General features: G+C 35.1%; 1 protein-coding gene across 1 annotated transcript in view; it reads left to right on the top strand.

The window, feature by feature from the left end:
* The window catches only part of USH2A (usherin), a 372312-nt gene that overhangs the window by 41844 nt on the left and 303589 nt on the right, over positions 1–26879 (top strand). The window contains exons 10-14 of the mRNA XM_039697803.1: positions 6440–6635; positions 7407–7537; positions 17108–17303; positions 20532–21173; positions 26581–26764. Of these exons, the coding sequence (XP_039553737.1) occupies positions 6440–6635; positions 7407–7537; positions 17108–17303; positions 20532–21173; positions 26581–26764 (1349 nt within the window). The remainder of the gene's footprint in view (positions 1–6439; positions 6636–7406; positions 7538–17107; positions 17304–20531; positions 21174–26580; positions 26765–26879) is intronic.

Genomic DNA, 26879 nt, shown 5'->3' with positions numbered 1-26879 from the left:
TAATGTAATCCAAAGCACCATAAATGCAAAATTATAATTTTCATTTGTGATTCTAACAGTTTTATAATTCTTGACTGTGGAAGGACCAAAATGAGTTTGATTACTGTAAGTAATGATATTCTAGGTAACTAGGTGGAGGAGAGCTCAATGGTACTACTTTTCCCTTAGTTCATGCAGCCTTTGGTTTTCTCGGAAGCTGTTCGAATGCAACCTAACAAAAGCAGAGTATGTATGTATGAGTATGTATGAGTAAAAAAAAAAACTTTCTCAAAGAAAAGGTTCCCTAAATTAATTATTTATCTCAAAAAGAAAAAAAAAAGGAGAAGTTTAGTTTAAGAAAAAATGAGCTACATCAAAGGAATGAAGCCCTCAGTCTCACTGAGTGTTAGATTTCCATTGTGAGTACATGATGTATTCCTTGCTACATTTATGTCTTTTGGAAGCAGACTTTCTAAAAATTAAGAAGGGGTTATATGGAATAGCAGCAGCAGTAGCAAAGGGGAGACTAATCACACATCAAAAAGAATCCTAAGTAGTCTGTGCTTGCAGGAACAGAGTGAGGAGAGCTAACCTCAGAGCATTTGATACAGTGCTTATGATTGTGTGAAAGATTTTTGTAATATCTCATAGGGGTTCTCACTTCTTAAGCAGGAGCGTAGGATATGCAGTCTAAATGGGACTTGAACCAAAATTTCAAGTTTTTAGATGGGTTAAATTAGAAAAAAAAATTCAAGCTGACAGTGTCCCTTTAATTAGAACTCACATTGTGAAATGTTACTTTGTAAGGATTAATTATAAATAATTAATAAGATCTGGAAGTTCACCAAGCACTCTTGCAAGACTTATGCTACATTGTGAAAACAAACCAAATACATTTTAATGATGTGTCTGCCTTATCAGATATTTCCTGTCAATGTTAATGGGTTGTTCCACTGAGTATCACATCTTTGATTTGGCATATATGCATTGTAACTATAATTGAAGTGCTTGAATTAACTGTATTAATTCAGAGTACAATAAGGATGTTGTTTAATAATTTTTCTCATTCTTTAATAACTATGTCAGTATCTATTAAGCATGAAATAAAATAGCAGTAGTAATAAAATAGAATTAGTATGTGGAAATATATCACTAACTACTTTGAATTTTGTCAAAGATTTGCATGGAATCCAAACAGCTTAAAGATTTTTTTTTTTTTGTAAGACTAACACTTAAAAGCAAAACAAAAGTCCATCCTGATTTTTGACTATCACTGGCACTGATAAAACTCTGTCTGATAGATTTACACCTGTTTCTTTGGCTCCCACGCCAGTAAATTTGGAACGGTAAAAATATTTTTTTTGTTTGTTTGTTTTGTTTAAGTAAGCATTTGGTGACACATATTTCCAAATATAACTTTCTTAGTAGAGAAAAAGAAAATATTTTTGAGAAGAAATAGCACTATCAGCTAGCAGTTTTTTTTAAACTTAAGTTCTGTATTAGCTGAGTAAGTCTCCACAACTGAGGGGCTATAAGAAATTTTTTGGCTTTGGGGTGGGTTTTTCAATGTCTTTTACTAGAAATCAGAGATTCTTGAAGAGCTTTTTACATATAGCAGAGTATGTCCTTGTAAGATTGACACTTAATACAGCTAAATGTCTTGAATTTATCTGTCATATACGTCTGGCTAGCTGTTGGGCAGCAAAGCAGTACCAGAAATGAAAAACCTGCATAACTATTACAAATAGAAATCTTAGTTTAGGTATTTGCATCACTATGTGCTGAAATCCGACATACCAAATGGATTTTTTTCCCTGAGTTCCATTTTGGTGAAGAATGATGATTAAATATGTTCCTATGAAATCTGAGATGATGGGAAGAAGAGGTTGCTTAAGAATGATTTGCGGATGTTGAGGGGCAAGATTATAAAAAAAGAGGAAATTAATCCTCACAAAGCTTGTCTCTCATTTTCTAAAAAAAATGTTCAGCTTCTTCATTTACAAGTTGTTCTCTAAATGCCCTGGGTCCAGCTTTGGGAGATAGCTAGATAGCTCTTCCTTTTACAAATGGAAACTGAGGGACTGAGAGTGGAGTCCAGAGTTTGGTAATGTTTGTATGCAAATATTAGCTTTTCAACTTGAGGAAAGGTATGTTCAAAAACTTTCCAAGCTGTCACATGATGAGCTGGAAATGGCCCATGAAAGAACAAGACAGTCAGGCAAGGTTAGCCTTACATTGCAACTTCAGAGCCTCTTTTAAATCAACTGTATAGAACTTAATAGAGAAATATAATGGCAAAAGAAAGGAATAATTACAGAAATTATAATAGAAAATAAAATTTAAAATAAATAAAGCCACTCTGATAAATGCTTGAGAAGATATGAATGGAAGTGAGAGATTGACTGGATGCAGTAAAGGTTTCAGGTCTTCAGTTTTCCATAATGGTTTTAAACATCTGAGGTCTGAAAACTGGATATGGCATATGTTGTTTTATCAAGAATTGAATAAGCAAGATGTTTCATATTGTTACAGAAGAAGCTATGTAAACCTTAGTTAAAGGTCAATCTACATCATGTTAGATGTTCGAATTAATTATAAATAGTACATGAGGAGCTGTAAATATTAACTACAGTACACTCAATAACAATTCTTACTTGCAGAAATAAGTAAGCTAGCAAAAAATGCAATTTTTGGTACACGGAGCTTTGGGATGGAACCCTATGACACCTTTCATTTCTATTCTGTCCTCTTTGGTCCCTTGGAGTCACTTAGCATTCTAATTTTGATGTTTTTTGGTTTCTTTCCCCTAGTAAAACCTGGCTTTTAAGTTTAAAAGCTCTTTGATCACTGGGGAGGTGACAAGAGATAGATGTAGTTCATGTATAGTCTTGGTAGATATTAAAATGCTGTGATGAGGGTGCTGGTGAAAGCCAGGAGGAAATTAAGACTGTCTGTAGAGTATGGCAAAGCTATCTGGAACAGGTATTCCCTAGAAATCATATTTATTTGGCTAAGGAAATGAAATGGAGTGAAAGCGTAGTGGGTGGATACAGAAGAGGATCTTGTAGGAAGGAAAGAATGGTATATGATTAATTATCCGATTACAGTCAACACTTAGAGGGCAGCATAAACATGGGTGCTATACATAATAGAGCTTTGCAAAGACAAGTCAGCATTTCAAAATGCCTGAGAAGGTGACATTCTAGCCTTGCTGTCACTTCATCACATTTTTAAATTGTTTACTTTTGATAATGTGCATTGCAGAAGCATGTGTATAAGTACTATAGGTGTGTACGTACACTGCTTATTGCAACTGAGCTTTCAGAGTGGGCTCCTACATAGGTTACAAAATGGAAAAAAAGGAATTAATTCCATATAAAAGAATGCCACTGAGAGGCAAGCAGCAGAATATTTAAAAGGTGTTGGAATAAAAGGTTCTAGTTAATCATGACTTATTGCAAGTTTTAAAGTATTTTTACTGTTTTTGTCTGAAGTATTTCTTTGGATATTTGTTAGCTATTTCTTCAGAGGCACTGTCCACAGAATTCTTAGAGCCTGAAAATGAACTTGGTATATAAAAGCTTAGGCTCAAGTCACTGGTGATGCCGTAAGTATGCTTCAAGTGATATATTTGTCCATTTTTGACACTAGTTTTATACAGGATTGTCTGCCATAAATTTTAGCATAATGGTTATTTTTCTTCTTCCAGTGTAAATATTAAGAGAGAAAAGCCAGTGCTTATAGGAGTATGCTTTTAAATTTTTAATAATAATTTTAGCAAAAAAATATCTTGAATGCATTGTTGGAAATCAGTTTTTAATCATAGTTTTAGACTAATGAATTGGGCCAATTTAGGCTTGGTATTTTGGCCACCTGGCTCCATGTTATGTTTTCCCAGGAAACTTCAGAGATGGTGAGAAGTTCAGATATTACATATAAGAAGGCTTATTTGTTATTTGCCATAGGGAAAACCATATATTTAAGATGTTTTCTGAAGGGCCTAGATGTAACTCAGAATAAGGACATCTGCATGTTTCTGTGTGTTACACTTATAGAGGAATGCTGGTTTTGTTAAACATAACAACCTTTGTAAATCTACTGCTAGACCTTGCCATGGGCTTTTTGGAAATGTACTTAATTTTCCATGTGGTAGCCAAGAACCAAACCCCAAATATCTCGATTTGCAGTTCTCAACTATTATGTTTTGAATAAATGCAAAGTTTAGATTTGGTGAATGAAGATCTGAAGATGGCAATATGTACATCATAATGCTACTAAACACGAAAGTTCAGCCCCAGAGGTCTGGAAGTTTAATACAATTCTTAACCTAATAAAGGTGTGACAAACAGCAGGGTGACGTGGGGGTACAGTGCCCATTTTTATTGCATGCAGGTCTGAGAGCTGCTAGAAAAACAAACGTTTCACACTCGTTGCCAACTTCTGAATGACTGCTTTTGTGCCAAGGAGGTTGTAGACAGGGGAAGTCAATCTCTTCTCCCAGGTGAAGAATAAGAGGAAAGAATCTCAAATTGGGCAAGAGAAGGTTTAGCTAGCCCAATTGCTAGCAACTGGCTATTAGGAAAAATTTCTTCAGTTGAAAGGGTTGCCAGAGATTGGAATAGGCTACCCAGGGAAAGTGATGGAATCACTGTCCCTGAAAATCTTTAAAAGTGCGTAGATGTGGCTTTCGGGTATATGGTTTAGTGGTGAACCTGGCAGTGTTGGGTTAATAGTTGAACTTGATGATCTTTTCGAAGAGATCAGGTCTTTTCCAAAAGTTCCTTTCCAAACCTAGTAATTCTATGATTTTCAAAAATCTTGATGAAGTTTTAAAAGTCACACAACAAGGGATGTTTCAAAGAGGCTTCTTGCTATGTAATCAGCTGCCATCTTTTTCTCATGTTCCTTTGTGTCTGTGTGTCATTTAACAATAGGTGCAAGCAGAGGTGTGCATAAGTAACTGATCCAAGATTAAATCTGGAACGAGATGATGAATGCTTTCAGCTGCTGTGTGGCTGGCCATGCACAAATACAAACTCAGGGCTGGCAGGTTGATAGCTATTCCTGCACTCTATTTTCCTTTCAAGGAGGACATATTTCCATAGACATGCTGGGAGGAGGGAGCTGCATGAGCTGGGTATTTTGGCTGGTAGCTTGTTTCTTTGTTGTGCTTCCCAAGTTGTGCCATGCCTGAATGAACCCTCTTGTGTTGTTGGGTGCTGTGTAATACTGATTTTTCTCAATGCAGAGAAAGAAGGGACATGGATATAAATGAGGGAAGGACTTGAATAAGTTACAGCTGTGTAACTTGTGAAGCGTTATGGTTAAGGTGTTGCCCTTAGCGCTCTTAAAGTGAGATAATCACAATTAGGCATCAATTGCTCTGATAAACAAAGGCCTGAGTTCAAGGTCTCAAGTGAAACCCTGCTACTTTTCATCCTGAAAACTCCTTTTTTTCTCTCACTGTGGTGATATTGTGTGTTTTTTGTTTGTTTTTAACAGATTTTCAAAAGGTGCAGTTATTATTGCTGTCTTATTGCTTACTTTTTATTTAGTGTATTCAAACGAAATTTCAATAGATAAATTCTTGTGATTTCATTTTCTGTCCTGAGTGTCTTTTGTTATAGTTTGTGACTGGCCTGCAATTGTTGGACTATTTTAGGCTTATGTTTTTTAATTCAGATTGTTTTACACACAAAAGATGCCTTCCCAGCACCAGCTGTAAGTGAAACAATTTAGATACTTCTATACAGTTTCCTAGTTTTCAGTGTATAGGTGAAACAGACATACTAAAAAGTAACAAAGAGTTGTAATTCTACTTGGAATAACAACCATAAAGAAAGATGATCATGCTTCTCAAGATTAAGAAGGAAGTTACCCGAAAAAGAAAATAGTTGCCCAAATATGTAACAGAATCAACTTATTTTGAAGCATTTAAATTCCTTCTGAAAGACAGAAATTGTGATTGCAATGTATTTTGTTTCATTCACAAGGTCAAATGGTAGTAGTACAAACTACAATTATTACAATGTTAGAAATGACAAGAACACGCATTGTTTAAAATGCATCCAAATGGATGGATTAGGTGAATGTCTTCTGTGCCATAAACATAGCAAGCACCATTTTGCATCTTGAAAGGTTTAAGTAAATTGGAATCTCAGGACATTAGCCTGTGTCGAGTATCTAAATTCTTAAAATGTTGTTCTTCTGCTCACTTTCCTTGGTTTTACTCTGTTTTTAAAATTACTTTAAAATGTTAAAATATTAAGTAAAATGTTGGGTTTGTTATTTCCCTTTGTGCTTTCTCACGTTTTTTCCAAGCAAAATATTATTAACATTTAAACTGGGGAAAACACATAGACAAAAATATGAACATAGAGATTATATTAATAAACTTGTGAGGTGAAGAAATATTCATGTCTAAGAAGCAGCATTTTCTTTTCTTTCTGATTCCTTTCAGTGCGATCGCTGTTTGCCATTGTACAATGACAAGCCTTTCCGTCCAGGTGACCAAGTTCATGCCTATAACTGCAAACCATGTCAGTGTTATGGCCATGCAGAAAGCTGCCACTATGACTTAGCAATGGATCCTTTTCCACAGGAACACCACCGAGGCGGTGGTGGAGTTTGTGATAACTGTCAGCACAACACAGCTGGTAAGTCAAAGAGAATGGACTGTTTATTTTACAGTTCCTTTTTGACTAAGTCTTGTGTCAGCTGAAATTAGTAACGATCAATGGCTGACAGTCCAATAAATTCTCATGTATATGTATTTTTAAACTACTCAGTGCAGTAACAACAGTGGTGTCAACTCTTAAGCCATGGCAAAATACTGTAAAATTTAATCCAAACTTGTATAAAAACTTTCATGCAAAACACATTTGAATAAATAATAAAAATATACAGTTTCAAGGCTGTTCCCATTACATGTGCCAGAGCATTTAAATTCAAAATGTAATCATATTGGACCAGTTTAACTGACAATGTCTAAAAAGGTTGTCAAATTTCTCTAATGTCAGTTTCTTGCTTACTGAATAAATCTCTTTATTCAATGTAGGTAGTACATTTGAATACTTAAAAAAATTTCTTCTATTTCAGTTTTCTTGGCTTTATCAAGTAAAGATAAAAAAAAGTTTCAGTTTCAATTTTTCCAAAAAGATATGTATAGGCATTTGCATGGCACAGCTTTTATATAAGTGTGGTATTATATAACAGATGGAAGTTTAATGGAGTAAAACATAGTTTGTAACAGGTTCATTGTTTCATATGCTCTGGATCACTAAATTGGCAGGTAGAGATGAAAGGTGCATTAAAATGGACGTCCTGAAAATTATAGAATTCTCTCAAAGGAATAGTCTTTAATTTTGAATTATACAGCTAATTTTAATGAATTGGAAGCCATAATGCATAACCTTTCTTTCATGCAGGAAGGAACTGTGAGCTGTGCAAGGATTTCCATTACAGACAAGCAGGTGCAGATCTTTCAGCCACTGATGTTTGCAAACCCTGCGACTGTAACGCAACGGGCACCAAAAATAAGAGCCTTCTGTGTGATAATGTAAGTAGCCTTAATAGAGAAAAAGGAGAAAATGTTTCAATCAGCTGGGTTGACAGCCATAAGATTTTACAAAGTACATTCAGATGGTAACTAGTTTATATAAAAAATGTGCTGTAGTCCAGCCTTTTCGAAATGATAATTGACTTACATCAGACATTTGAAAGCTGAGAAAACAGAGAGGAATTTGCAATGTACTGCTGAAGACTTACTAATCTAGTTCAACAACAGACATAAAAGATGTTCTATGAATACTAGTTTTGGGATGCTGCCTCTGCATTCAGTAATGTTAAAACATCTAGGTTTTGAGTGTTTGTGAAGGTCTTGGTACTGTCGTAAAGTTTCTAAAAGGTTTTGAAAATTCAGGCAATAAGCTGAACCTGAAATGGAACTAAAATTAAGCTACTTTTCCCTATAATAAGACAAGGATTGATCTCCCTTTTAATTTATGAAGCCCATTAAAAATAAAAGAAACCCACAAAGTGATGCTGAGAAGGGAACACCATCAGCTATGCTTTTAAAGTCAATGGACTTAATTGTCATGCAAGCTGTCTAGTCTAATAATAAATCTATCTGTAACTTTTAAAACATGTATGTTGGAAAAAAAAAACAGGAAAAGTGATTAAAATCTTGGACATATACAAAACATATATTGTGGTTTATGTTCTATTCACATGTGTACTGTCCATTGCCAAAATCTAAATTTTTTAGGAATAGGGAAGAAATAATTGTTTTGAAATTTATTGTAAAGGTAGAACTTATTCTGTGGATAAATGTGATAGAACTTGTTCAGCTTATTGCCACTTTTCCTCTTTCTTCTTTTTTTCAACACTTCTATTTGTAAAGTAATCTCTGGCTTTTTTCATCATATGTCTCTTGTCATTGAATTTTGTTTAACAGTGAACTCTTGTGGATCCTATTGTATTTCCATCCTTAGTTACCATCATAGATGTACAGATAAGTGCCCAGTTTGGCTCAGTGCACCTCACAGGACTCATGCATTGGTACATATTCTGTGTAGCATGCAAATACAGCAAAATATGTTTTTTTAAATAGTCTGCTGTATTATAAAGGGAAATTCTGTTACTGTTTTCAGTCTTCTGAAGTAACATACTATACCGTTAACACAGAAGTGGGAAAAAAAAGCTTGCAAAACACAGGTATCATGTTAGGATCATTTTTCAAGACACAGGAGAAATGAAAGCAAATTTTAATTTATGTATCCAAGGTTTGTGGTGAAATGTTGACCTAAATCAGCTTTAACTGTGATTAGTAATCAGAGCAACAGTAGTTTACAGAAATCAGTGTTTTATACTTAAATATACAAGAATGTTAATGATGCCTGACTATGAAACTATGAACAGAGAGATAAAATGGGGGATGCTTGATAAAGCATCAATTGCTGCAGTAGAAGCAGAGCAGGGAGAAATGATTGAGAGGCATTAAAGAATAGATTAATAAGGCTGGGGACTAAAGGCTGAAATGAATTACATGAAATAGGAAGGCATCATTGGAGAAAGTGTTTCCAAATTTGACCTGTGGAAGATGGTATCATAAGGAATAAGGACCCTACTCATGAAAATTAATTGTCACATCACATTGATAATTTTCAAGGAAATTTGCCAAAAATGGGGCAGAATACACTTTTACTGCATAAATCATCACTTTCTTCAGATCATCAACATTTTTTTCTTTTTGCCAAGTGCCACTTTAGTCACTAAGTTCCAAGAGGTACAGAGTTCCAAAATTAATCCATTGAATCACAAAACAATCTCATCTATTGAATCACATAGAAAGACCATTCACTCATCAAAGGAAGTATTATTCATGCTGGTAGTTTGCAAGCTGTGTAGAAGAGCTGACTGCAACACAGTTGCTCCCATCTCAGTTCTTTGGACTGATCATGAAAACCTTATGCCTCTTCTCTTACCTATACACTCTGCCCTCGGTGAGAAATGCATGTAAGTACAGAGAATTTCTCCCTTGCAGCGTTTCTCACTTTTCATACCTCTGAAGATCATGTCCACTTACAGACCAGGGTAGACTTTGTATTTTAAAATGCAGGCTTTGTATTTTAAAGTGCAAACTATCATAGTAAAGCTTCAAAATTGTGACTTTATGGCTTACAGTAACAAGTAGAATTTTAGGAGTGGTGTAACAGTGTACCCACAAGCAGTTTGTTAGGCATTTTTGCAGAGTGAGGTTTTTCTCTGAGATTGGTGAGTACAAGTGAGAATTGCAATTGTCCACTTCTGTGCTGGCTATTGATGTTTAGTCATTGTAGAAAAGATGGTTGTGTTGTCTTTGTGAGCTTTTGTCATGAAATATTTCAAACAATCAGAAAGTCTAGATGTACTCTTAGAGGTGCTTGAGCCTTAGGAAAGTGAAAGAAGAATTGGCTGCCTTTCTCCTTTCTCCTTTCTTCTTTCTTCTTTCTTCTTTCTCCCTAACAATTCACACCTGAGAAAGGTCTACCAGAATACTGCTGACTTGATCATTCTTGCTCTAGTTAGAGATTAATGTTTTCTGGCTCTCATACCAAAATCCTTTACTTGTTTTCCTGTACTGCTTTTTACCCAGACTGCTCTACAAATGCTTACATATTCTATCAGGCATGGCAGCTTGTGATTCTTTTGTGATTCTGTAATAGTATGTCATATATAATGCTGGGGGAAAAAAACACTCTTCCTGAGCATTTATTTTTAGAGAAACCTGAAAGTGCTGCTTTTGCCTTTACCTGATCTTTGGAAGTAACATTCTGGTCTCATTGAATTTAGTTATCTTTAGTTATCTCACTCAGCTTTTGCTGATTTTGAAACATTTACCCTTAACATCCAAATAATTATGTATCATGTACTTGTTGTGACGATGCTGTATTTAACAGCAGAGGATATTGTTCAGAGTTGCAAAGACTTGATTTTCTTCTGTCAAGATGGCAGCTGTATTGTCTCATCTTATAAGAAAACTCTAAGGCAAGAATATTAATAAAATGTTACTTACTGTTTTCTCTGAAGAGTCACATGGAAGCATATTCCAGTACTTCTGAGAAACTATCTGAACAGACTTCAGATTTCACCTTGCTGCAAACTCACTAAATAATGTTTTTTAAAAATTATATATATATTCTTTTCACAAAATGAAAATAGTATTTCTATTTTCACTTCTGTGTTAATTATTTTATCTAAAATTAGGATGAGTCTTCCCATTTTCATTTATCTATCTATATGGTTTTCAATCTGTTTATAGTGATTGACAATAAATAAATAAATAAATAAATGGAATATGTGTTGTAAGTGAAAGAACACAGGTCAAAGCAGTTCATTAAGGGGATTTCAGTCAACAGATTTACCAAAAAGAATAAGGAATGTAAAGAATGCAAATGTGCCAATGAAAAATGTTGTGCATATTTGAGTCCATAAAAAATCAGATTATCAAACACTGTATTCTGAATCTGGGTTTCTCTTAATGAGAGGCCTTTAACCTTATTGCTAAAATGAGGAAAAATTAGCTTTTTATGTTCAGTAATCCTATGGCTTTATTTTGGATGGATTTTATAAAGTGGAAATGCTGGTTTTCTGTGAGGGTTTATTTGTGGGATTTGGTCCATCCCACCCCTTGGAGTGTTGTGGGCAGAGGGTAAATGCCTCATTTTATGTTTGAGCAAAAGTAGTAGAAAGCTACTGACTTTTGAAAGTCATCATACGTGATGACAAGAAGATGTATCAGGGGAGGGTAAAGGAACTTCATTATTGCTGCTTATTCAATTTTAAGTTCCCAAAGCTGACATCCCGAGAATACTCTCAGGTATTTGGTGTCAGACCATTAACCTATGTGTGTGAGCCAGCACACTGTACTGTTCTCATTTCCTAAACTGGAGGAAAAGAAGAGAAAAGTCCCCAACCCACTTGCTCCCTCTTCCTGAGACTGCAGACAACTGGATATTGGGGTCCTTGCCAGATTTGCATCAAGTAAGAAGGTAGTGAAAAATATATGATTACCATTTATATCAGAAAGGCAGAACATTGAGACTGGTACCAGTCAATTGCAAAATTGGTGATGGCAGGATGAACAGAAAGAATTTCATGACAGACCTAAATAAACCCCTGAGTCTTGCAATGTCCTGAAACTTGCAGTGAGTCAAGGGAAGGTGCTTCTGCTGTATTAGAGAGTAAATACATGAAATTAATAAAGACTTGGCCAGTTATAAGATGTTAATTTTTTTCAGACAATTTTAAAAACCAGAAGTTAACTTTGGAAATAGAAACCTCAAGTGTCAGCTTTTTTAATTTATTAAGATCAAGCCTCATATTGCATTATTGTCCAGAATTGGATAGACTTTCTGATTATATGTTTTTGACACTATGTTGCTTCCATTACAGACAACAAAGAATAGCAATTTGAAATTACAAGCATATCCAAGAGGAAGGAGTTGATTTTAACTTTCATGAAGACTGAGGCAAATGATTTTTCCAGCAAATTGCATTTTATAATATAAGAATATCTATGGCCAACAAGAGTTTAAATAGTCAGAAGTTACATTTCTGATACTATGATATGTACATGTTGAATATCTACTAGGTGAGTGCTATGGCTAGACAGTTTGCTGTACTCTAATGAACAATTAAGGCAGTTCTTTGGAATATGTCACCCTTTGTCCTGGGTGTTTAAGTCTCTTTTTAAGTCCATGTATCAGTCTAATAAGAGAAGTGTTGCTGAACAGGCTTTGCTTTGAATTTGTCATTCTAGATGTAATCTGTTAAAGTATCCTCCAGTTAAAGAATGGTATCATAAGAGTCTAAGGCAGGTGAACTGCTCAGTATACCTAAAATTCAGAAACATTAAGTAGTTGGATTCCTGTTTAAGGGCAAGTCTGCAGCTGGCATAGGTGGCTGGCATACCTTTTGTAATTGTTTACTCTCGAGGATATAGGAATAATGTCTATTTTGTACATAAATTATAAATGACACAAGGGATACATGTGAACTCAGCATCAGTGATTTTGTGTATCAAATAACAATTGTAATTATGAGGTCCCAAGACACACCATCACTTGGTAATAATGCTCAGCCATGTTAATTTTCAGAGTGAACAATCCAGTCAGACGTTTTCCATCAGTGATTTAGTACCAGGATGGTCATGTTAATACACTGTCTGTTTGTGTCTGCTGACTATTTTGGGTCAGAACCAGGATTCTCAGGCATAAGTAACAGGAGAACAGATTTCTTTCTGCTCTTCTGTAACCAAGATTGGTCATAGAGAATTGAAATTTTTCTTTAAATGGCAGATAACACTTGAATTGGGGAAGGGGGAAGTTTCAGTAATATCTCCAGTGAACAACTGGTGAAATTCTGGTTAACAAACCCTTTAAATATTCATTGCCACTAATATTTTCAATGATACCATGGTTTCCAGAGTAAGCTAGATTTACAGAAATTATAATAATAACGAAAATAGCCCTTTTCCTGTAATTCACTTGGATTTTTATGTAGTTATTGAAATAGTTTCTTCTTCCCATTTTGATGTAGATTTCCATGAATAACCTGTGATACACCTATTTCTGCAGCATTATAAACATTTATCAGCTTGTTCAGCTTCTTTGAAACAGCATTCATTGCCAAGCATTTCACAGGTTATTTTGGTGCTTCTCTGTCTGTACAGAGAAATTAAAGATAATGTTTTTCTATATTTCTATTTTTTAAATCAAATTCTCCCCAGATTAAGCCCAAATATTCTTTTTACAGAGAGATCTGCAAATGGTTTTGTTGGCTGGTTCCTAGATAAAATTTAAATTTTTTAATTGGCTGGACATTTCTCCCTCATTTGAAGAGTTATAGTTATTCTTCAAGCATCAGGTTTTTTTTACCCTGTTATGATAAAGTTAGGGGATGTACATTTTCTGCAAGTGTGTGTGATGTGTGTGATGAAAATTACTGCTCCTTGTAATGGCTTGACACAAAATTATGCTGAAGATCTTGGTATTCTTTGCTTCTTTTAGCATTTAGTAATCTACATGTTTCACTTACGACATCTGGAAATACCTACCCTTTGCTCACAGTTAGCCATGGGTTTCCAGGTATTCAGGATCAGAACAGCTCTGCTGTATGAAATAAGACTAAGCTAGCACAGTATCTTCTCTGATTTCCAGAAGTGTGATCCTGCTGTGATGTGCTTTTCTAGATTTCAGTTATTTATGGGTTTAGGGCTACCTGAGCTAAACTCAGGATTTTCATCTGAGTAGCCATATGTTTGGGGTCCACAAATGGAATTAATCTAAGTAAATTTTTTAAGCAAGTAACTTCCTTAGGTTTACTTCGTTGGAATTTCTGGGTGTTCTGTCTTATAACTTGAGGGGAAAAAAAGGGTATTCATTCTCTAAGACACCACCTCTGATTTTGTAGCCATGTATTCCTTTCATTTTGGTCCTTTTTTTCCAAACTGTACAGTCTTTAGTCTCTTCATTTTTATCTTTGCTTATTCTACTCACTCTGTGACCTCTTTTATTTTACAGAGGATAACCAGATGCACAAATTATGTAAAATGTTGATACAAACCAGATTTTTATGACACAATGAGATTTCCTGTGTAATTTTCAGTTCTTTTATTGATAATCACAGTATTCCTGTTGCCTTTTTAACTGCTTCAGAGCTTCCAAATGATTTGTAGGGGAAATGGAGCAGCTTTAACAGCTTCTTTCTTGAGTGGTAATAGCTAATTTTGGACGTATCACTGTCTATCTATAGTCAGTGTTGGTTTTTCCGTGGTGTTAAGTTTGTACTTCTTGATGTAGAAATTAATTTGACTTTTTGATCATCCATTTGGTTCAGTGTATGTGATATATTAAGGTATTGCTGACTTAGAGAAATGCAGTAGTAACATGTAGCATGGTTTCCTTTTGGAAAAAAAGTACCAATCTTTTCCAATATAGAATTTAAATTTCTAATAGAATTTACAATAATAATACAAAAAAGCCTACTAGAATGTAGATCCCGGAAACTTCCTTACAGCCTTTTAAGGAGAATGACTCAATTTTATTCTTCTTTTACTGGTGTTGATTTAAGCAATTATTAAGTATTTCAGTAATGCTATATTTTGTTTCATCTAGAACTTGAGTCTTAATGTGCAGTCACTTTTCAACAGATGAGATTTTGCTAAAATATTTTTCTTCTGACTTCTTTGGTTTTAAATAAATCTTAAAAATCATTCCTGATATAGAAAGGTAACACCTCTTTCATAGTGAAGAGCTGTGGAAGACTTCCTTTGTGATCTCTGTGTGGTTCTCTTTCCTGAATGCTGCACATAATCGTAAAAGCATTAGTTGGTCATCTGCTCTCCTCCAAGCAGAATTGTCGTCAGTGCTATATCCATGATTTTGTCTGGATAAATCCTGATACCTCTAGGAACAGAGATTCCACATCTCCTCGGGATAGCCTCTTATTGATGTTGCACTTCTCTTTTAGTGAAGTGTTCCAATGTCCACTGTGAATCTGCTAATCATACCACTTAATTATTCATTGCCCTCATTCTCTGGTAGTCTTCCTTTGTTTCTGAAATTCAATATTTTTTTTCCTTCATGCTTTAGGCATGTTGCTTGTTAAATGCTGATTTTTGTGTTGCCTTATTCTAGTTTTTAAAATTTGGCAGTGGCTATCCTCTCTTATTTAGCTACCCTGTTTTGATATTTCTTTCACTTATTTAAGATGAAATTTCACATGTAATGCTTTCCTTCCCGTACTAACTTTTGGAGTAACTTCAAAGTTTTTTTTTGGTACGAGTTGAGTGCCATTGTGTAAACTGGGTATGCTGCAATCATGAGCACAAAAATGTTTCTTTTACAGTTAGGCATTAAGCTGGGTATTTTTCTTCATTTAGGAATAAACTCAGAGTTGCTTTTCACATGTGAGTTCTCTGATGAATGGCTGTGATGCATGACTGGGTCTCTTATGATACACTAAATATCTACATCAAATCCAGTCTAAAAGGGAATTAACTTGAAAATCCTTGTTGCTGTGTTTTCTGCTATTGTGGTCTTTTAACTCTTCTCGTACTTGCTGTTGTCCTGCCTTTCTAATATCTACATCTTCTTGAAAAAGAAGGCTGATACATCAGTAATAGATCTCTATCAAGGAGTCATACTACAGAATGCTTTTATGAGGAAACGGTAGGTGTATATGCTTCTCTAACTTTTATTCAATATTTTCTGCACTGAGAATTTACTTTTAGATGTTGAAATACTCCATTTAGTATTAATAAAGCTTAGAGCTTAGTTTTAGATTCAAGGGTAGGATGATAGTATTTAATTGGAACTTTCCAGTAGCTTTGTCTCTCATGTTTTTTCAGCTTGGCTCGACTCATGGATTAAAGATGAAAAAGGCAGCTTTTAAGAGAAATTTTTGTTTCAGTAGCTAATTAAAAGCAAAGTACATTGAACTACAATTGTTGATGTCATAGAGGAATGCTGGTTTTGAATTATTGTACTTTTTAATATTTTAAATATTTGCACTGAAAAAAGTAAGCTGACACAAAGAAAATTCCTTATAACAGTTTCTTTATTTGTGCATTTCCCAGAACACTTCAGTTAGAAAAGTTAGTTTTTGTTCCTTGATCATGAATCCCAAACCTTTTGCCAATTCCCATGTTTGTGTTGCTTTGGCTCACTCCCTGGGATTGTTTTTATTTTGTGCATTAACCAATGTCTCTGTTTATCCGTGTGCTGTTGCCCTTTCCCTGTGGCTGGTTTCCCCACCATATTGGAAAGTGATGAATGTAGAGATTGGGACTTTTCCCTGGCTTTCAGAGGTCTGAAAGAGGTCTAACTTTTCAGGAGCCCTTTAATCTTGCACAAGATATGAGACTTGTACTCCCAGATCATGGTCCAGGCATAACAAAGGATGTGTCAGCTCCTTCTGAATAGCAGTGCTACACATTTAGGGATAGAATGAGGACCTTTACATACCCCCACTGAAGTGAAATGGTTTGGATCCCAGCTGAACCAAGAAAAGAGGGAGAGGGTTTCAGTTGCTGAACTGTTGGATCACATCCTTCAGTAAAGGGACAGGAAATGTACATTGGATGAGTAATAAAAAATTTAAATCTTCAATTTTGCTTCATTCTTATTTAACTAACATTTTCACTAAAATAAATAAGCATATGGGCAGAACAAAAAATGCAAAACTTGGCCTTTGAAGATGATAGTTCTTTATGGTAACTGTGATTGCAAAAATTATTAATTTTAATATAAGTCACCATATCTACAATGAAATTTCATAAATATTCTTTGCAGGTTCTCTGTCCAGATAGTAAATATGGCTGCATTGTTTACTCACTTCCTTTTCTCTTCTGTTTTGAAAGAACAGGACTTTTAAACTCTATTTAAAAGTCGAATAGTTACTCTGTTCAATATTTCTCTTTTTTTCTCTCTCTCAACAAATTAAAAAATGCTCACAGGCTTATTTTTTTTTCTGTTCCATTTAGAATTTTCTCTCCCCTGATTCATACTCCCATTCTTGTTGCTAATGAATGTATCATCTAAAAATAGATATGTTCATCATTCTATAATATTTTGTATCTTTCCAGATTGGAGGCCAGTGTAATTGTAAGAGACATGTGTCTGGCAGACAATGCAATCAGTGCCAGGAAGGATTCTACAATCTGCAACAGTCAAACCCTGATGGCTGCAGTCCCTGTAACTGTAATACCTCTGGGACAGTCAATGGAGATATTACCTGTCACCAAAATTCAGGACAGTGCAAGTGCAAAGCAAATGTTATTGGTATGTGTAATGCAAGAGTTCAGAACCATTTTTCTTGTTTTCTCTGGAAATAAAACACACTTGGTTTCTAAATGGAAGATATAGAAAGCTTCTTTGCTGAAGGCAGATTGCAAAAATGAATGAAATTAACTGCTGAAAAATTATTAATTTAATAATTCTATCAATATACAGCTTGAAGCTTGGTTTAATCAACCCTTTAGAAGTTTCTTTATGGCATAGCTACATTAGCTTACATAGCTCCATACTAATAAGTCACAGAAATAATGTAATTTGCTTACTGCGTAGATGTTTCTTTTAGGAAATTAGCACTTTTTCAACATTTTGTACTTAATGAGTTCTAAGCAAATCGTTTCCATGCTAGTTTTCTTAATAGACCAAAATAAATGGATTTTTTTCTCAAAATATTCTGTGCTACAGGGTCCTTTGTGATAAATCTATCAATTTTTTTCTATTATATTTCTTTGAACTGTTCCTATGAAATGCAAAATAAGTCAACATAATTCCACAGATCATGTACATAGCTAGGGTTAGTTATCAAGGGCCACATAATTTTAATTTTGTAATTCAATGCCAAGCTGATTATAATAAACTGCTACCTTCTGTGTTATTTATCATTTTTTTTACAAGACGTGCTTTTTTGTTTGTTACTCCCACAGGTATTTTTCAGAAATTAGATTTGATTATAGCAATTTATTACTTCCAGCATATTTGAGGGGAGCCACAGCCACATAAGGACAAAATTTATCAAGTGCCCAAAATACACAGTATATATAATACACTTTGAAATGTTGATGTATGGGAATATTATGCAAGGAGAATTTCCTGATAAAGTGAGCCTTGCATGGTAACTGTACATGTCTCAGACTATACATATGTCTCAAAAAGAAAAATTCCTCTTCTTCTTTGTTATTAACAGAATTAGTAATCTATTTTTTCCTCACCCTAACCAGGTTTGGGCTGCATTTATAATGTTCAAGTACATGTTAATGTATTTGGTATTATATATACCCTCACTTGTGAACGTTGACTCATTTGTAACGTTGTCTTTGTTGCTTTTGGAAATTAGAAGGAGGAAGAAAATGTAGAATAACAACGAATAATGAAAATCGCTCTAAACAGTTTCAGTGCTTTTTCCTGTGGAATGCTGTATTTTTCGTACAATGAAAAGGGTGCTAAGAGTAGAAAACCTCTGTGCATCTTAAACCCTTTTTCTACCTTAAAGAAAAAGGACTTCAGAGCATTCTTAATTATATATTCATTGCCCGCATTTTATGTTTGAACCTGTGAAAACACTTCTTAATTCGGCAGCAGTTTGGCAGACATGAAATGCACAGTCTGGTTCTCATGTATTTGGTTATCTACATATTACATTTTCTCCCCTTTATGAAACCATTAAGAATTGTTTTTATTTTCACTGAAATAGTTGTTAAAAAAAAAGCAAGTGTGAATCTATGCTTTCTGTACTTTAGCTATGATGGGGGGCTGTAGTTTTGCAAGTGTTTGCAGGATAAAGACCTAATTCTTTCCAGACTAGATTCTCTTCTTTTTTTTGTTTTCTAAACCAATTGTAAATAAGCTTCTGTATATTGAAACGTGTGCAGCAAACTTTACCAGGGGACTTTGCTCTTTGGATTTCTAAATTGGTTTTTAGAGCAATCTGTCTGTTGCCATTTTATCTATTTAAACAAACATGATAACAGAAAAATGCAACTATGGACTGCAATGTTATGAAACATGAACTGTTAGAGTTAACACAACTGTTAAATCTCTCTAATGATTCTATCACCAGTAAAATACATTAGCACCAATAATTTTATTTAAGTAGGTCATTCATCTAGAATAAAAAGGTAGAAGAATGTGAATTAAATGCCAAGCGTGCTAACTCCCCTGTACTTGTTAACATTGAATGTGATGCCCTGTAGGCCTTCCTCAGTATCGTTAGGAATAGATTACCTGTCAGGAATATGTATGGCATATTCAAATAAGCACTGCGCATATTTTAAAAACTGATATGATATGAATCCATGTAGACCAATTTTAATAGTTCAAAATGAGTCATAATTCTTGTTAACAATACAGTTATTTTTAAAATTTGCAGCAATAGTGGTCCTTTTTTATTTTCCTTATTGAAATTAAATGATATGCCTTAGGTGAGTCATTCATCACTGTTAAAGGAACTCACCTTCTGTTGGAGATTTTGAGTTTTTATCCATATATATAATTCATTCCCTACCATTTTTAGTTTTATTTTTCTACATGTAAGTTGCTAGGTGTATTTTTGTATGGTTTTGTATTTTTTTTAAATGATTACAGTATTTTGCTAGAAGATTGTATTTATATTTTCCTATATGGAACAATTAAGTCACAGCTTCATAGTGAAGGATTTCCCTCTGCAAGGGAAAAATACATAACTGAATTTGCATTTTTTGTGTAATAATCTAGTTTGCTTTCTTGTAATGTACATTTTATAAACTAACATATAAATGCCATCCCTTGGGGCAGGGATAAAGCAAGCATTGACTTTGAAAACAAAGCTAATAAAACTACAGGATGAAGCATGAAGAAAACAGTTTATATTTTAATTTACTGCAGGAGTTAACTAAATAATACATTTAGATAAAAATATTTCAATTTGCATTATGGAAAACATTTTCTGCTTTCAGTAAGGGCTAACAATAAAGACTAACATAAATACAATCAATGATAAAACTGAAGTATGGTGTTAAGCAAATAATTTGTTATAGTTAGTCTAACTTGTGCTGTCCCAGTGTATATTTAATGTTTTTAATGCAATATATAAATCTATTATCAGAACAGATTGTGAGCCTAGTGCAATTCTCTGTGTATTGCATTTCTGCAGTATAGGGTGAAGAGTTCACGTAAGCATTGATTGTGCAACAGGTGCTGTTCTGGGGGGCAAAGAGATTAATTCTGCTTTGTCTTAGAAATGTTACAAAGAATCTCTTGCAGAAGTATCTTAAATTGTATTAAGAGGCCAGCAGAAATGCATTGCTTCTGAAACAGATTGGAAAAGTAAACAGATTTTTGGGATGCTACAGTTATTCAATTGATTTGTGCAGCCTCGTCACTCCTGTTAATTATGCTGATGAAGAACAGGCCTCCTTTTTTTTTTTTATATTTCATTGTAGTATGCTTACTCTTCTAAACAATGAAATTAGTAGCTTCTAAGATTTGGGGGTTTTTTATTAATTCCTTTTCTCTTTCCAGGCCTGAGGTGTGATAGTTGCAATTTTGGATTTAAAGCTCTCAGATATTCTAATGAAGATGGATGTGAGCCTTGTTGGTGCAACAGCCACGGCTCTGTGAGCCAATTCTGCAACCCTCTCTCCGGACAGTGCAATTGTAAAGAACGAGTGAAAGGGCTTCTCTGTGACACGTGCATGGACAACTTTTATGGGCTGGATGTAACTGGTTGTAAGGCTTGTGAATGTGATGCTGCAGGGTCCATTTCGGGAACCACGTGTGACGCGAGGACGGGACAATGTGCGTGTAAACCAAATATAGGGGGAAGGCGCTGCGATGAGTGCCTGGATGGGTACCACAGAGTGCAGAAAGGTCACTCCTTCCTTTGTCTGCCATGTAACTGTGAGAAGGCAGGGACAGTAAATGGCTCTCTGCTTTGTGACAAATCGACAGGACAATGTCCTTGCAAAGCTGGTGTGACTGGCCTTCGGTGCAGTCAGTGCATGCTGCAGACGTACAACCTCAGCATGAGCAACACCCATGGCTGCCAGCCCTGCCACTGTGATGCTCGGGGCACATTGGCAGGAACAGCTTGTGACCACGTTTCTGGGCAGTGTGTCTGTCTGCCTCAGCGCCAGGGGAGAAGGTGTGATCAGTGTAAACCAGGTAAGGAAACGGGAAGACAATCAATTTGATGTAGTAAGTTTTGCTTTGTTTTTTATCTTTTCTTACAGTTTTTAATATGTGTTTGGACAGCTTCATGTCTGACATGTCTTTGACATGTCTCTGACATATGTTATAATTATTTTTCCGTTTCTTCCTAACTGTGTGAGTGAGAAGGAAGCATTATTTTCCTAATCACCGCCAAATATTTATTCTATTTTCAGATGTTGTATAATTTGTATTATTGCTGCAGTTTCAAAATGCATGTCCAAAATGCATGTCCAAAATAAGGTTAGGCTACTTCTAGATATTGAGAAAATATACGAATAATCATGTCCCAATCCCTGAATAAGAGGTAAATTGGCATAATCTAATGAACAGCAGCAGCTATCCTCATAATGAAAAATGTGGCTTTGGAAGGCAGAATGCATGCTCTTCAGGAAGGGCACTTCATAACGCTGAGTATGGCAGGAGGCATAGAGATGGTTGCTTAAACTTTGATGAGGCTGGCAAACATGCCACTTAAAAAGCATTCACCTGCCTGTGTTGGGGTTTGTGCTGGCTTGCACAAGAACTGCTTACAGTTTGGCCCTGCAAGTAGGTGATATTTGCAGCTTGCTGCATATTTGTTCAAGATTTTGTGACATATTTTTAAAGAGAGTTTAAAAGTTCATTATAAGGTGGAGGTCCGTAGTTTTATTTCAATGTTTTTGTTTTAAAAATAGGTGGGTAAAGTGAAACTATAAGTAATGTTAGCCTACCCTTTATCATAATATTAAACAGATAGATTTAGTTCAAATTAAATACATATGCAATTTATTCAAGTAGCAGGTCACATTAAAAGGTACATTATAGCTCCATTGGTTTTAATATGCCATTCAATAATTTGAACAGAGGTTAAAAAAGCTGCTTAACCTCCATTAAGTATTTTTTAAAATGCTTTCATTTAAATTATTTTAGGTACATATACTAATAAATAAGGCAGCATTCTGTTTTTCTTAGTTCCTCCTCCAGTGCTATTTGACCTGCTAACCCTCTGTAGCAGCCACTTAATCAGAGATCGGCAGAGGAGTGATGTCAAGGCTCCCCGAGTCAGTGACCGCCCTTGTCCTTGGAAAAGAAAGGCCAGGGTTTATGCAGAACTAAATGGTTTAAAAAGGTTTAATTGATAGTGTGAACAGGCTGGTTTGTAGAAAAGCTTACATGGCACTCAGAGGAATAGTCCCACAATAGTTCCTAGCAAAAAGAGAAATAATTAAAAAAAGTATTTGTGTAAGTATTATCTTTAAATTTTCTAACTAATAGCTTTAAGCATGTATGTGCTGGGCACTGAGCTTTCTGCTGCAGGTGAAAGTGTCAGTTCTTATCTTTGTAAAAATACTGTATTACTCCTGTTAAAGCACACTGAGCTGTGCTATTTTCGCTGTTTTAGTCAGAGCTTATTTTGATGTTTAATATTTCTAACTTAATAAATATTCTTTGTTAGTATGTGCCAAAAGAGATTTTTCTCCCAAACAGGGAAGAGTATAAAAAGTCTTCTATATAGAAATATAGAAGATTTTAATTGATGTCAAGTATTTGGACATGTTCTATGGCTTTTTTTTCTTATCTTTGGGACAAAGATAAGAAAAGGTGCTCCAGATGTATAAGAAAATGTACTCTAAGTATATATGTAGCCAACACAGCCTAATTAAAGTACGCACAAATTAGTTAATACTGGCAGCCCTGAAAACATACTGAGGATTTTTGCATCTGTTGGGACATTTCAAGTGTATGACAGAAGGTAAGTGGCATTTAAAATAATGTCCAAGGGTAGCATATCTTTTATGTGCTTTGATAAAATCTGAGAAGTTTCCAGAAGTTACCAAAATCTTAATGCAGGAAGAGTTGCCAGTTGAGAAAAGATCAAACTGGTTGTAGCTTTTGGAAATTGTTTTATAAGGAGATTGTTTTTCTTAAAGCACTTTTTGGTGCATTCAGCCCTGTGTTTCATCTGTTAGGCTGTATTCATGACCTCCTGTTTTCCAGTTTGTTTTCATAGAAGTAACATTTTGGTAGATTGGCGTACACTTATTTTTTCTTTAAACTAATGGCATATGCAAAGAGAGGAATGCCTGATTCTAGCATGAAACAAAATGAAAGAGCAGTTTTACCTTGTACAGAAACTTGCTTTTGAGATGTCCTTTTTGAGATGGGGGTTGAAAAGAACCTCCAAATTGTTGTAAGCATTTTGTCCCTGCCTCATTCTGGAATGTGTTGCTGACTGGGATTTGTGCCATACAAATCCTATTCAGTGCAGGTCTGGGATTTTGTTACGAGAGCAGCAAAGGTGTAAAAAAGACATTTTCTTTTGTAAGTTTTTTACTCCATAACCACAGGTTTGCATAGAATGCTACATAGTATGGAAAAGATGTAAAGGAACATGTAGGATGTGTGTCTGTGCACATACTACCTCTCTGGCTAATACCATACTACCTCTTTTCTGGCCTCAGAAGAATAATGTGAATTATCTTGTGATAACATTGCTGCTGTGGATAACTGCATTTTGAAGCCCAGCCTATGGTTAAGATATGAGCATTACTGCCATAGATGGTAGGCATGTAAAAGTGCTAAGGAATTGGTCATGTGTTCCTTCTCTATATGGTGGGAGAAATGCTAAGAGGATGATTAAACAAAGAAGCAGAATACTTTGCTGTGACTTTCATTCTTCCTTTTGAAAAGTGTGTTTGATTGACAAATGTGATCAGTTATGGTTGAATTGGAAAAAAATCTGAAAAAGGATAAGCATAATACTAGTTACATACATAGATCTCAGAGAGATTTGCAGTGACTGTCTTAAAATTGGAAATTGGCTCTATTATACAACAGTGGATCCTTCATAAAGCAACTTTTATGAGCCCTTCTAACCTTGCTGTAAATTAAGCTTGCATTAAGTTGTTACTCTTTCCTAGGTGGAGTCAAATTCTAGATGGTGAAAGTAAATAATAAAAATTATGATAAACAGTATGAATTTTTAATCTTGTATTTCCTCTTTTTATTCTACATTTGATCATGGTAATTTACTTACAAATTACTTGGGGAAATAATTTTTGTCATTTTCATACCCCTCACTTTAAAAAAAAAGTTTTGCCTTTACCTACTTCTTCTAGGAAAAAAAAAAAAGTAATTGTGGTAGTGTCCAGAAACTTTTAGAGCATTTCTACAAGATTATAAAAAAATATCCTGCCAAATCCTTCACTGCTCTACAGTGGTTTAGGCAGTGTGGCTGTAGGAGAGCCAGGATGTTTAACACTAAGGTATAGATTATAATTAATGATTTCACAGCTACGATAAAAGCAGTATATGCTGAAATAATTGATCCTGCTCAAGAAAAACAAATTTATTTTCTAGAGATGTGCTTATTTGCCCATTATAGACTTCTGTTAGATGTTATTGTATACAAAAGAATCATGGAATCTTAGTTCTGTGCAAAATTTCAGATGGACAAGGACCTGGTTTAGCCTGATTGCTTATCACTTACTGCAACTATGAAATAGGTCCTGAAGAAGTGCTTTGACCTTCTGCACGAGTCCAAGGCTTCAACTTGTTTCCAACCTTCCTGTTCGGTTCTTCGAGTGGAGTCGTTCATTGTGCTCAGGAGTGACATTGCTGGGAAATGGTCTCCTGTATTTATGCACAAGATGGGCACTGCAGAGCGCAGAGAAGTGCAGCAGGAGATAATACATGCTGCCTCACTAATAACTTCAGGCTATTTGCTCTCTGTGCTGCCTCAGTACGGGGCCTCTCCGGAATAAAGTGCCAACAGCGTGGTTTTTTATGATGCGAATGTATGTTAACTGGAGACTGATATCACTTCACTGTCCACTTGAGATTTATCTCACCGAGGACCAGAGGCTAAACTTGAACAAAGATTTCAGCAGTAAAATTCTAATGTTTTCAATTTGTTTAGTTTCTCTGCTATTTGGATATGAACTCACAGTGCAGCACTGCTGCAAAGGCAGAGAATACCACCCTAGGGGTGTATATATAGAGCTATCCCTTGTAAGACAAATAATGAGGCCTTGGGCAATATGACATGTTACAATATAATTTTGGGCTACTTATTATAAAGCAGGACATCGGGAAGTTATTGGACAGCAAAAAATATTCAATAGCTGAGAACATGGCTAAGAAACCACTGATTGAACTTGATGTGGAGAGAGGGCAAGTGTCTGAGAAGTCTGTGCAAATGCTGCATATCTCAGTAGCAGCTGAATTTTTTTTGTTGAAGTTGTACAATAATAACTAATAGCTAAGGAAGATAGAAACTCATATCAATGGCCCTATTTTAGAGTTCATGTTCCAAGATAGGTAATTGTTGTTGTCTAGTGTCTCTTAATACTGCGGCACCAGGATCGTTTGTAGAGCTCTCAAGCATTGCTACATTTTTAATAAACTGTACTCTTCCAAGGGGGGAAGGAAACAAATAAAGAGAAAAACAACTTGTGTGAACAAAACAGTTAAATATTTATTAATAATCAGGTAAAAATTGAAAATGCTTTAGAAACTTATGTAGTTATATTTTTACTAGTGTGCCATTTCTTGAATTGTCTTCTGATCAGAAAGAAATTATTAAGAATGAAATAAATCCATACATTGTGAAATAGATTATGCAAGTGGAACAGCATCATTAAGAGAATGTGTGTAATAGCTCTTTTGCTAGGAACTTCAGGTAAGCTTGTAAAAAATGGGTAAATTCTTGAATGGCCAGATTAGAGGGGCATAAACTGTATCTAACTGTATTTTTCAGTAATAGATAAATATCAGCATAAATAAAGATTGCTTGTGAGGGCCATAGGATGAAAGATGGCATAGCAGAAGCATACCAAATATACTGTGGGAAATGTGAAATGAATGCTCAAATTCATAATTTGAAATAGTACAGGAACAGGACCAGATTCAGGGTGAAAGCTCTTTACTTTACCAGATCAGTAACTTTGTTTTATCAGTTTCTTAGTTTCTGTGAAAGTATTTGTGTAGTTTACAAGCTCTGTGTTAAAGAGGAGTAAAATATAAATAAGAAATGCTCATCAAGTGTTATTTTTCCAAAGAAACTGTCTTATTTCAACGATTAAGTCAACCACTGGTTGAGAAAAACGAAGATACCTTCTTAAGAAGATATGTGCATTTCTAATGGTTTGCAGCTGGCCATTTTCAAAGCTGAGATCTCAGACTGGAATGGATGAATGTCTCTTCTCTGTGTGTTATTTTTTGTTTCTACCACTTGTGCTGCATTCCTGAGTATCTCTCACGTCCTTGGGTCTTTACTTTCCCCACAGACATGTTAATGTACTCCCCCTATTTTGCATTTGCGCTGGCTAAGAGTCTGAAGAGAGATAACCAACATTCTCAAAATCCCTTTCTTTTGCAGGTTTTTATTTTTCTCCATCCAGCATCACTGGCTGTCTGCCATGCCTGTGCCACATAGCTGGTTCTGTGAATCAGATCTGTGATAAACTCACTGGCCAATGTAGTTGCCAAGATGCCTCCGTAACAGGACAGACATGTGAACGTTGCAAAGAACTTTATTTTGGATTTGACTCTGTCACAGGGAGGTGAGTGTTTCTTTTTTTACAGGTCACTTTTAACCTCCTTGTTACATTTTTCCTCATGTTTCAGTCAAAGGTTTAGTGACAATGGAAAGATGTGTTCTAGGAGGTTAATTCTTCT

Source organism: Passer montanus, unplaced genomic scaffold (assembly GCF_014805655.1).
Source record: "Passer montanus isolate IOZ18808 unplaced genomic scaffold, ASM1480565v1 scaffold12, whole genome shotgun sequence".
Lineage (NCBI taxonomy): Eukaryota > Metazoa > Chordata > Aves > Passeriformes > Passeridae > Passer > Passer montanus.
The sequence above is the reverse complement of the archived record's forward strand: the minus strand, read 5'-3'. Positions and strand labels throughout refer to the sequence as shown.